At 39.6% G+C, this 12,639-nt stretch overlaps 1 protein-coding gene across 1 annotated transcript in view; it reads right to left on the bottom strand.

Annotated features, from left to right (window-relative positions):
* Window positions 1-1,194: 1,194 nt before the first annotated feature.
* The window catches only part of LOC103604245 (calcium-binding protein 39-like), a 32,275-nt gene continuing 20,830 nt past the window's right edge, over window positions 1,195-12,639 (bottom strand). Inside the window, exons 2-4 of the mRNA XM_008588811.1 lie at window positions 3,594-3,758; window positions 1,328-1,446; window positions 1,195-1,201 (exon numbers count right to left, since the gene is read on the bottom strand). Of these exons, the coding sequence (XP_008587033.1) occupies window positions 1,195-1,201; window positions 1,328-1,446; window positions 3,594-3,758 (291 nt within the window). The remainder of the gene's footprint in view (window positions 1,202-1,327; window positions 1,447-3,593; window positions 3,759-12,639) is intronic.

Below are 12,639 nucleotides of genomic sequence, written 5' to 3'. Positions count from 1 at the left end.
CTGGCTAAAGTAAAAGTACAAGCAGAATTAACTAATTTACGGAGTTTAATAACCATTGGTTTCTATGGAAAAAGAAACATTGGCTTTAAAAACACACAAAGGCATCTGGAAGCTGCTCTAAGAACACCAAAATTTCAGGCAACTCACTACATGTTTACACACAAAACTTGGATGGAAACAACAAAAAATTAGATGCCAAAAGTTCTGTATGGCAACATCTGAAGAAGCAACATGGATGGTTAGAAATAGAAAGAAGGAAACAGAATGCTGGCATGCAACATGTGCACTGACTCATGCTTTGTCTAAACAAGTTTGAACTTGGGAGAAGTGTTAAACCACAGAGATATGAATCAGAATGAGGCAAGCTATAAAGCGAGGGGTAGGAGAGCAAGCTGATTCATGCCAACAGTCATGCCAGTAACTCGCTTGCCCACCAGTTTAATAGAACACCACCAGTGCTGGGACAAACAGATGCACACTATACCCAGACAACACTGGCAAACAACTCTGGTGTGAAACAACAGGAGGTTACCCTTGCCAGTCAGGAAGACTCAGTGATAAGGGAGAGGAGGGTTTGTTTTTCGTTTTGTTTGTTTTAGTTTTAGTTTTTAGGCTTTTTTGGTTTTGCTTGTTTTTTAAACTGATAGATTACCTAAACATAAATGCCTGCTTAGTCCAGTAGTAATTCCAGGAAGATGCACTGTGAATTTCCAAATCAAGTGGGTTAGTGAGTGAACACACAGAGGTAAAAAGCAAAGGGTACTACATCATAAACATGCACTTTGTTGATTGAACAAAGTGAAGTTATATAGCATCCATGCTCCATTTATGAGGCAGCTTTTATTTTACTGTCTTATAGTGTGCATGTTATGTCCAAAGGAGGGTTGGCTGGTTAGCTGAGTTGCTTAGAGAATGGTGTTGAGAACATCGAGGTCAAGGGTTTGGATCCCCATACCAGACAGCTGCTGAAGAAGATGTCTTTAAATATATGACTTAACTGATATTCGATTAAATTCAACTTTTTAAATCTTAGAGAACAGAAAAAAGACCACGGAGGACTTTTTTTTTTTCTTTCAGTCATGTTTAATCTGTGAATTTAAAGGCTCACAATTCACCTACTTTTAAACTCCCATCTGTAGGCCATTTTCAAATTAAATTTAGCTAATAGGTTGAATTTTAAGGAGGGAAATGTATTCAAGACCTGTGGAAAAATGAGCTGACTAAACTGCAGAGAAAACACTTCCCACATTCACCATCCTGTTTTCCCAAGGCAATCTTTCTTTTTTATTTTCAACTAAGAATATAAATTTTATTATATTGTACATACCCTTTCAATAACATGAACAAAATATTCTGTTGGGTGCAGATGTATTCAACAGTAGGAGTTCTTGTACCAATTTGTCTTCTGAGAATATTGTTGAATATTTGAGCCACGTCTTTTTTGCCCTATTAAGAATACAATCATTAAAATATTTATCTGACTAAACATTAAAATGTCCATCCGCCCTCCCAAATAAACTCAAAGCCATTGTATATTTATAGTTATGACTTAACATCTGACTTTAAGACATTCACAGACATTACATTTTCTTATTTTATCTCTTCATCTATAATTCCAAGTTCTAAGTTTTAATACTGTACTATTTTTCACATGAACAATATGCTGACAAAGTGAAATCTCACTACATTCCACATACAAGTTCAACCATTTCTAACTCAGAATCGTGCTGATTCATTTGAAAAGCAAAACCTTGCCATATGCTTATAATCTACAGGGATCTGAAATCCCACCCAAATGAAACAAGCAGCTTCAAACAGGGTGCTTGTGTTTGAACAATACATACACTCTCCTTGTACAGAGACGAGAAGAGAACTGTACTCTGCCAATATAATAAAAATGAAAGAATTCTGTAAGAAGCTGAGCTTTCATGGCAAGTAGACATATCCCCCTTTTAAACTAGGTCTACTAAGGAAAGACTTTATATAGATGAATAATTAAGGTACTAAGTATCACATAATGCAGTAGTTCAGAGGTCAGAACTTTATCACACCACGTTACAAAATAGATGGACAATATCACCATGCAGTGAACCTTACAATCAGAAAGCTGCACAAGAAATTAACAAATGATGTTTCAGCATGGCCACTTGTGACAAGGCTGACAAGCCCCTAGGAGGCTAAGTGAAACACTAGCTTTCCAGCACACCACCTAAAGCACACACAGAGTGATCATCCTGGGGCCCACACAAGCTCAGGAGCAGTAATGGCAATCCCTAAGAACCAGTCTCAAGAGCACACACTTCTTTTAAACTGATGTCTCTGAAGTCCCAAATGAGTATTATTAAATTCAGTTGGGGAGTGAGTGAGAAGGCTGGGAGCAGACAAAGGAGAAGGAACTAGATGTTCTAGTGCATCCCCAACTTTGCAGAGGAAATAAAAATTGTTGCTGGAATTTGATACACTATTAAAAATACATGAACTCAGCTATATATAAATGGAAATACTCTAGTTCTATCTGCTCTACAGTAGGACAAAAGTAAATTTATTTTCTTTTATCAATATTATATTTGAATAACCTATGAATCACACCCTCTCATTCGTCTCCAAAATTTAATCTGGCTATCCATCTGTCATTTTCTCCCTTGGAACACCTGCACAGACATCCAAATGCTCAGGCTGGTAAACACTGGGGGCTTAAAACGAAGCACATTCATGTCAAAGAGTCAAAGAAGAGACTGCCCATGACCATGCCAGAGTGCTTCCTTACCATACATGCTACTCAGACTAGTTTATTCAGACTGCTATCAAGGACCATTACTCTTACTGTTAAATTCACTAAATATTTAACATGACATAATCCAGCTCTATGAGCTTGGGCAACAACCTGAAATGTCTACCAGGGCTGAGCAGGAGATGCAAATGGGTAAAGCAGGCCCTGAGACAGAAAGCAGGCTGTGCTGTTTATAGCAAACCCAAGTGTGGAAGCCCTGTGTTGCTGCTCTACTCCAGCTCAGGGGCCAAGTAAGACTGCAAGCCTCATGTTGCTAGAATCAAAGTTTTCGAGAGAAGCCAGAAATTCAGAATTATGTATAAAATCTCCTGCTATTCAAACGTTATACTAATTAAAAAATTTAAAAGCAGCAAACAAAACATATGATCTCTGCTGTAATGAATTCTCAACAGATTAAAAAAGAGACATAGTTAGACCTACCTCTAAAAGTCCAACATTCTACGGTCTTCTTTAGAATGTTTATTCCTTGAGAGCCAAGGATCAGTGAATTACATAATCCTTACAGTGCTAAAAAGCAGCTGTTTATTAAATACAGCCTAAAAGAACGGGCTTAATGGATACCTAAGAAACTCCATAGACAGTGCGGTGAAAGAGAGAAAAAACCTGGCCTAAGCCTGAGACACCTGTGGGTTCCTGCCCTGGCTAGACTAATGAGGTAGGCAGCGTGGGCATGCTTACAGAGGTCAGTAACTCCTGAGCCAAGAGCCCAACAGGAATCTTAAGATGTTCTAAAGGAGAGAACATATGGAAAAGGATTATGAATAGAGTACTGTTTTTGAAAAATGAGACCTGGATTTCTTACCTCAAAGTCAATGAGCTGTAAGTCAGCTACCAGAGTGCCAAGGAGCCCACTATTATATAGTTCTTGAGCAAGCTGAGCCACTGCTTCTGTCTGTGGCTCCTTCTCATTTGTGCCATACAGAATTTCTTTCATGGCAACCAAATTTTTGGATACTTCTTCTGTAGCCTGATTTTGGGGGCAGGGGTTGGGGAAGAGGAGAAAAACAATTCATTTTAACAAACATATAACACACCCACATTTGTTAAATAGCTTCTCTCTATATTATATACCCACAAACCTATGTACAGGAACAAAGGTGGGCAAGCTCCATCCCTGCCTTCAAGTGCTGAACACTGTGCATGTGTGCACATGGGGACCAACATGCACACTCCACAGGAAGGCCAGCATGTACACAACACACGCACTTGAGCACCAAAAACCATGTTTACATATGACAGAAACAGAACAGAGGGAAAAGTGGGAAGGAAACATCACAGAAGAGGCACCTGAGCCGACCCTGAGAATGAAGACTCTGACAAGCAAGTATCAACGGGAAAGGAACAGCATGAGCTAGGAATGAGGCAGAAGGGGAAGTACAGGGTCTGCCAGAGAAAAGGTGTGGAGGAAATAATGGAGGGATAACAGAAAATGAAGCTGAAAAAAGCTTTCGAGTACAAAGCTAAGGAGTCAGCAATAAAGAAAAAGTCACTAAAGAGCTTCCACTTCTGGCCAAGCTGGGAGAATAAAGACCAGATTTACTTTTCCCCATGACAAAGACTAACAAATAGGATAAGATATGTGAAACAATGACTTATAAACACTGGACTTCGGGGCCGGCCCAGTGGCGCACTGGATAAGTGCGTCGCTTGGGAAGCGCGGCAGCGCTCCCACCCGAGGGTTTGGATCCCACATGCAGACCGGTTCCGCTCACTGGCTGAGCGAGGCGCGGGTGCAATGCCGAGGGTTGCAATCCCATTGCCGGTCCCCGGTCCAGTACGGGGGCAACACTGAGGGTTGCGATCCGTTGCCGGACACGGAAAAAGACAAAAGACAAAAAAAAACAAAACAAAACACTGGACTTCGGGCAGCACTGAACAGTCATCCCTGAGAGAAGAGAAACAAGTGCTCTAGCTTATTGCCAACCACAGCACAGGGAGGGGAGCCAGGCAGAATGGCCTCTATGCACTGAGGAGCAGAGCTGGGAATCTAGTGAGGACAAAGAGACTAGAGTTTGCAGGGCAGAGTACCAGAGAGGAGAGAGCTGCACAGAAAGAATGTGTCAGAGATCTGCAGAGCCCCACTCCCATCTTCAGCTGAGTACTGACAAGCCCATGTGTGTGAGGAAAGTAGCCAAGGCCAGGGAACAGACCATGGAGCTCACACAGCGCTGGAAATAGCTTTTGTTCCCATTAGCCTAAAAGGAAAACCTCATATTCACAGGGCATCAGCAGAGTTTAGTCTAGAGCTAAACTCTGCTCTGGTCCTGCCCAACAAAGCTTAACAGTAAGCCCGGGAAGGATCAAAACTGGAAAATATAACCAATAATGAGGAGAAAAACCAAACAACAGAAACAGAAATGATACAGATGGTAGAATTAATAAGTAAGGACATTAATTACTATAACTATATTCAATATGTCTAAGACAAATTGAGCATGTTAAGCAGAGGACTGAAAGACATAAAAAAAGACCCAAATCAAACACTTAGAAATAAAAATTACAACCCGAGACACAAATTATACTGGATGGGATTAATAGCAGACTGGAAACTGCAGAGGAAAAAGGTTAATAAACATGAAGACAGAGCAATAAAAACTATCCAAAAATGAAACATAAAGGGCGGGAAGGGGGGCAATCATATCAGTGAGCTACCGGATGACTTTAAGCAATCTAATATATGTGTAACTGCAGTCTTCAAAGGAAGGGGAAGAGCAGACAAAATATTTGAAGACATACTGACTGAAAACTTTCCAAATTTGATAAAAACTATCATCCCATAAAGCCAAAAACTTGAAAAAGCCTAAGCACAAAAACTAGGAAGGACACTCTACCAAAGCATGGAATAATCAAATTGTTTAAATTTCAGTGATAAAGAGAAAATCTTAAAAGCAGCCAGAGAGAAAAAACATTACAAAGAATCAAAGAATGACAGCAGACTTCTTGACAGAAATGACACAAGTCAAAAGATAGTGGAGGAACATTATTAAAATACTGAGAAAAAAACCCCAACACACAACCAAACTGTTGTCCTAGAATTTTATACACAGATATAAAATATCTTTCAAAAACAAAGGTGAAATAAAGAATCTTTGACACAGAAAAGGTGAAAGATTTCATTACCAGCAGACTTCTACTACATGAAATGTTTAGGAATTCCTATTGGCAGATGGAAAATGATTCAAGTTGGGCCGGCCCCGTGGTGCACTCGGGAGAGTGCGGTGCTGGCAGCGTGGCGATGCTCCCGCTGCGGGATTGGATCCTATATAGGACTGGCCGGTGCGCTCACTGGCTGAGCGCAGTGCAGGCGACCCCACACCAAGGGTTGTGATCCCCTTACCGGTCACGAAAAACACACACACACACAATGGTGCAGGCGACCCCACACCAAGGGTTGTGATCCCCTTACCGGTCACGAAACACACACACACACACACACACACACACAAAAAAAGAAAGAAAATGATTCAAGTTGAAAATCTGTATATACACAAAGGAGTGAAAAGCACTGTACATAATAATGTGAGTAAATATAAAAGATTTTTCCCTGTTATTTTAAAAAATGTCTTTAAAAAAAGAATTGGCTGTTTAAAGCAAAAATGACAACGTATCCTGAGGTTCTGACGTATGTAGAACAAAATGTATAGCAATAATACCTCAAAGGTGGGTAATGGAAGTACAGTGTTTAAGGTTCTTATACTGTAGTATAATATTTCCTGAAGACAGACTGTAATAAGTTAAAGGTGCATACTATAAATCCTAAAGCAACCACAAAACAAAACCAAAAAATCTCCCCACACAACGAAAAGTTATAATTAATAGATCAACAAAGGAGACTTACGTGGAATATTAAAGATACGTCAAAAACAAAGATAAACTGAAGCATTTGTGACCAGAAGCACACTTCCGGGAAATTCACAGCACATCAGCATTTAGTGGTACTTAAAGGATTATCTAGTCCCATGGTACTCCCTTCACAACCTTCTAACCTTCTTACCAAATGATCACATTGCTTCATCTTAAATATTCCCAGTGTCCAGTAATGCAGTATGAGATTTCAGAATCAGAGATTTGTTAGATAATTTTATAATGAGACAAACATTGCCTCACTACACTGTCTGCTGGCCCTGGGTTTGAACTGCAGAACAGACAGTATTCTAACTTTTCTTCCACCTGAAGGGTTCTATATGAAGGCAGCTTGCCTGCCTTCCTTATATTATCTTCTCCAGAAAACCTCTACTCAGCTTATTTAATTACCCTCCTTAAAAAAAAAAAAAGGTAGAGCTAATGTTCCAACCCTATCCAGAATGGAATGATGCGGAAGACACCAGACCCCTACTTCCCTGTTGCAAATGTTAATGCAGCCCAAGGCTACCTTTAAGATACAAGGCTACCTTAAAGGCTACCTTTAAGAGAGTGTTGAGAGTGAACTAAACATCTTTGGCTTTCACAAGCACTGCTTGTTAAAGCCAGATCTTTTCAAATGTTTTTCTTAAACGGGTAAATGACACTGCAGTGAAGGCTTTAACTCTTCTCACTATTTAATCTCATAATCAGCCCATCATTCAAAATTGTGAAAGTATTTCTGGATTCTGAAGGATATTCAATATACCAGCTATCGTGCTTACATATGGATATCATTATGTCCAGTGCTTTCCATTCCTTTATGTATATACAGATTTTCAACTTGAATCATTTTCCATCTGCCAGTAGGAATTCCTAAACATTTCACGTAGCAGAAGTCTGCTGGAAATGAAATCTTTCACCTTTTCTGGGTCAAAGATTCTTTATTTCACCTTTGTTTTTGAAAGATATTTTATATCTGGGTATAAAATTCTAGGACAACAGTTTGGTTGTGTGTTGGGTTTTTTCCCTCAGTATTTTAATAATGTTCCTCCACTATCTGAAGATCTCATAGGTGTGCCTCTCATGGCCTGCCTCAATCAATGAACCAAATGCTGAAAAGGAAAGAACCATGAGTGGCTCATCATCGTGTCTTTGAATCATCATCCTCTTCTAGTAATAATCTAATAATAACCTTTGGGTATGGCTGCTCAACCACTTGTATATGTGCCTATACTCAAATCATATTCAAAAGGTTTTATGTTAAATACCTTGATTTCCTGACTATAAGAAAATGAAATGAAGTTAATTTGGTATGATCTTTTTACTAAGCCTATGCTGATTTCTACTATGACTTTCTTTTCTAAATGCTTATAAAACATCTTCCTAATAATCCCATCATAAAACCTTACTCAGTGTCAGTGTTAAGCAGAACTTTTACCTTTTCCAGTTTGCTACTACTACCCTATTCTCTGTAATTCCTCAAGATTTCCGACAGCAGTTCATCATCCCCTATGCAAATTTTAAGTATTCAAGAATATAATTTTTCTAGGCAAGGAAAAAAATCATTCAGCAACAGTAAGTATTCTCTTATAATCTATTTACATGTGTTGCTTTTTCAGTTCTATGTTATTAATCTTTACTCTTCAGATAATTCTCTTTGTCAGGGAAGAATCTGACACCTAATAGCTTTTTGAGTGTATTGTCTGTTGATTGTACACCAGTGAGCATAAGTATCAGGCCTCAGCCTCCATTGCTTCTCTGGTTAGATCAAGTTTTAAAGCTCTTAGCAACTCTTCATACACATCAGTTTATACTCTTCTTTGAAATCATTGTATGATTTTAAACTTGAATTCAGACTGTAGTGGATTGAACTATGTCCCCCCCAAAACTCCCTGAAGCTTGAATTGTGTCCTCCAAGTTTTATGTATTAGAAACTTAACTTGTGTCTCCCAAGTTTTCTGTATTAGAAACTGTAACTGTTAAGAGAGTGGGAAATCCTATTATGGTAATTGAAAGGTGGAGCCTTGAAGAGGTGATTGGATTGTAGGACCATGCAGTAGTGAATGGATTAAAAATGTCGCAGGCGTGGTTCTGAGGGCATTAAAAGAAGAGAGTCTGCCTTTTGTTCTCTCCGCTTCCAACATCTTGCAATGTGAGATCCGTCGGTCACTGTCACCACCACCAGATGGATTTTGGACTTCCCAGCCTTAGAAACTGTAAGCAATAATTTTTGTTTTCTTTGTAAATCACCCAGTTTCAGGCATTTTGTTATAAGCAACACAAATGGACTAATACACAGACCATACTCTATGTTCTCTTCTGACCGTAAAAGATGAATAAAAAAGAAGAAGGTGATAGCTAAAGGTTATGGGGTTTCTGTTTGAGGTGTTAAATGTTCTAAAATTGACAGTGGTTATGGTTGCACATAACTGCAAATAAACTAAAAACCACTGAATTGTACAGTTTAAATGGATGAATTGTATGCTATGTGAATTATATCTCAATAAAGCTGTTTAAAAAAAAGGAGGAGAGAGGCAGGGACATAATTAGAAAGTGATTTATTATACTTCTGAGTTGACTGGTAACCTGAACTCACGTATAAATCCCCTTTCCCTTTCAGAAGATGCTACCTATGTTACAGGTGGGAGGAAACACCAGTGGAGTTCCCTCATCAGCTGACCATGACATTCTCCTACCTACATTAATCCTCACCTACTTTTGAACCCCACCCCCTTAGGAACTCACCCTATTATTTCACCTCCTTCTCATGCAGTTGATTCTACCTCTCACCTGATTTCTCCCTATCAGTTTTTAAACATGAACAAGACTCCCTTAACAAAATCAAAATGATATCCTGTCCTTTGACTTCACAACCCCCTACCAACTACCCCATAATTAAGCCTCTCAAAACATCTGCCTGTATTTGCTACAGTCCAACTCTCTTTCCTTATTCACTCTTCAGCCAACCCCATGTGGCTTCTACAACTAGTACTTTATAGCTTTTGGTTAGTCACCAATGAGTGGCATGCCATGTCTTCATTACATCTGAGCTCTTGGCAGCATTTGGAGTTGCTGATTATACTCTCTTTTAAAAACTGCTCCTCCCTTGTCCTCTGTGAGTCATCAGCACCCTAATTTTCCCCTTATCTCTCTGGTTCTCTGTCTCCTTTTTTGGCTCATCCTCCTTGACGAGGCCATTTACATATCAGGAATTCCTCAAGGCAGGGTACTGGGCCCTCCTCTTCTCAGTCTATAGTCTCTATCTAAGTGATCTCATCTACACCCACTGCTTTAAGTAACACCTAACTGCAGATGCCTCACAGATTCCTATTCTAATCCAGTTCTCTTCTTCCAGGCCTTACCGGTACATTCAGTAGCCTGCGTGAAATGTCTCAACTTATACCTACCTAATGCATCTAAAACAGAACTCATGATCTTGCCCCAGTGCCTGGTATTCTTCCCTTGTTGCCTACTTCGGGTAACAATACCACTTTGATGCTATTATACGTGTCAGAAATACAGGAGTCATTTTCAACTCTTCCCTCTTCCTCACCCCGCCCCAATTTCTAATTCATTGCCAACTCTCCCAAATCCATCCATTTATCTCCCCCTCTACCATCACCACCCAAATCAAAATTCCCATAACTCTTGCCTAGATAACTAAATAGCTTATTGACTGGTTTCCTTCCATCTCCTTTACACCCCCTATAATCCATTCTCCACATCACAACTAGAATGATCTTCTCATAAGAAAATACAATCAAAATATTCCCTCTGCTTAAAATGCTCTAAATAGTTCACCTATTGTTCTTAGAATGCAGAAAATTCCTTTATAACATGGTCAGTGAAACCCTGCAAGGTCTAGTCCTACCTACTTAACCTTACTCTGTGCTACAATTCACCAATACTCCAGCAACATAGTCTTCTTTCAGGGTCCTTGCACATGTGGTTTCCTATGCCTGGAATGTTCTTGGTACAAGTCAAAGGATTCCTTAAAAAAGGTAGTGCAGAAACAGAGAACTGAAAGAAGGACAACCTTGCAACATCTCACCAAGAAGTCTAAGGGAAGAGATCTCACCAGAACCCAGAAACAGACATTTCTGCACCAAATAGGGATTGTGCAAAACACTTAAGTCTGGCCAGAAAAAGAACAGAGCATAGCTCACCTGATTTATTCAGGAAAACAACACACGTGGGACAGAAATATACCCAACTTGTACTCCCACCTCTTAACCTTCCCCAGGCTGCTGGATCATCAAACGAGCAAAACAAGATCACAACAAAATTAATCTTTTAGCCATTGAAAAAAGAAAAGGAATTAGGAATCGAAATCTTTATCCAATACTGGGCAAGAATAGACTTTCCTTAAGAATGGGCAAAGAAACAAATCACCTGAGATATGAAAAAAATAAATGCAGTTCAAAGAAAGGGAATCAACTAATGAGTTACAACAAAGAGTTACAGTTGTGAGCAAGAGACTGGCTGATCAATTCAGTAACGCTGGCTATTTAAATTAACGAGCATATATGCCCTGAGCTTGGGTCTCAGTGTGCATGTTCAGCTTGTAGTGTGGACATCTCGAGTGGAGCCTAATGAAAGCCAACTATTGTATCTGGTACTCAATTGCAGAACGGGCAGTCTGATCTAACACTGGAAGAAATACTTGCTGTTTTGGAAATGTTGAGTCACAGTATGCCCACACTGTATATTGTTCTGTATGGGCAACTGAGGAGTTTTCAAAGGTAAGTTTGGTTGTGATTTGCCTTGTGCTCAATTTACAGCCAAATCCCTGTGACCTCACAGAGAAAAGTCTGGAAGAACTTGCTCTTCCTTTATAGCTTTTGCTTTATTTCAGACTTGTTGGAATGTTTTACAAATCCCATTTTACTTTTATTACTTTTTTTAAGAGCAAAAAAAGAATGAGGTAAATTATATAATCAAAATGCTCATTACGTTGGTACTAATTGGTTTATCTTCTTATTTCTTCCTCTATTTTTCCTTTTCATCCCTCTCCAAGACACCCCCCCACCTCTTTTTTTTTGTGACAGGTAAGGGGATCATAACCCTTGGCTTGCTGTCGCCTGCACCGTGCTCAGCCAGTGAGCGCACTGGCCATCCCTATATAGGATCCAAAACCGCAGCCTCTGTGCTCCCAGCACCACACTCTCCCAAGTGAGCCACAGGGTCGGCCCTCAACTTTTAAGATTTATTTCTAACAAATAACCACTTATGTAGGTCTATGTCTACATAGGTAGGGAGGTCTACCAACCACACCAAAAAACAGTGCCACAAACAATCCCAATATAAACATAAAGACTGAAATGGGATTTAACAGATAGAAGGTGCTCAAATATTAGCACATAATGGACATTGGGAATAAGAGACTTCCAAACCTGGGCATTTCCAAGGCTAGATATCACCTACATAGGATAATCAGCAGCATAATATAAAAGAAAAACTAAAATTAATCAACTTTATTATTTATTAGCAGTCCTGATAAATGGGAGATTAAGTTATTTCATTTGATGACTTTTAATTATATGTATATTTCAGCTATTTCTTTGATTTCTGTTCCCCATTACATGGACAATTACGAGTTGAATAAACAAAAAGTTTTTTTTTTTTTTAAAGAAATAAATATGGCCAAATATTATCAAAAGATGATTGGGAAAGTTTTATTTTTTATTTTTATTTATTTATTTATTTGTTTTTTTTGTTTGTTTGTTTTTCCTTTTTGTCTTTTTTCGTGACCAGCAACGGATCGCAACCCTCAGTGTCGCGCCCGTACCGGACCAGGACCGGCAACGGGATCGCAACCCTTGGCGTTGCACCCGCACCTCGCTCAGCCAGTGAGCGGCCGGTCTGTGTGTGGGATCCGAACCGTCGGCGGGAGCGTCGCCGCGCTCCCAAGCGGCGCACTGTCGCAGTGCGCCACCGGGCCAGCCCCTTTGTTGGGAGCTTTCTGATTACAGCTTCAATCTCCTTTATTGTTATTGGTCTGTTCA

Source organism: Galeopterus variegatus, unplaced genomic scaffold (genome assembly GCF_000696425.1).
Source record: "Galeopterus variegatus unplaced genomic scaffold, G_variegatus-3.0.2 Scaffold5047, whole genome shotgun sequence".
NCBI lineage: Eukaryota > Metazoa > Chordata > Mammalia > Dermoptera > Cynocephalidae > Galeopterus > Galeopterus variegatus.
The sequence above is the reverse complement of the archived record's forward strand: the minus strand, read 5'-3'. Positions and strand labels throughout refer to the sequence as shown.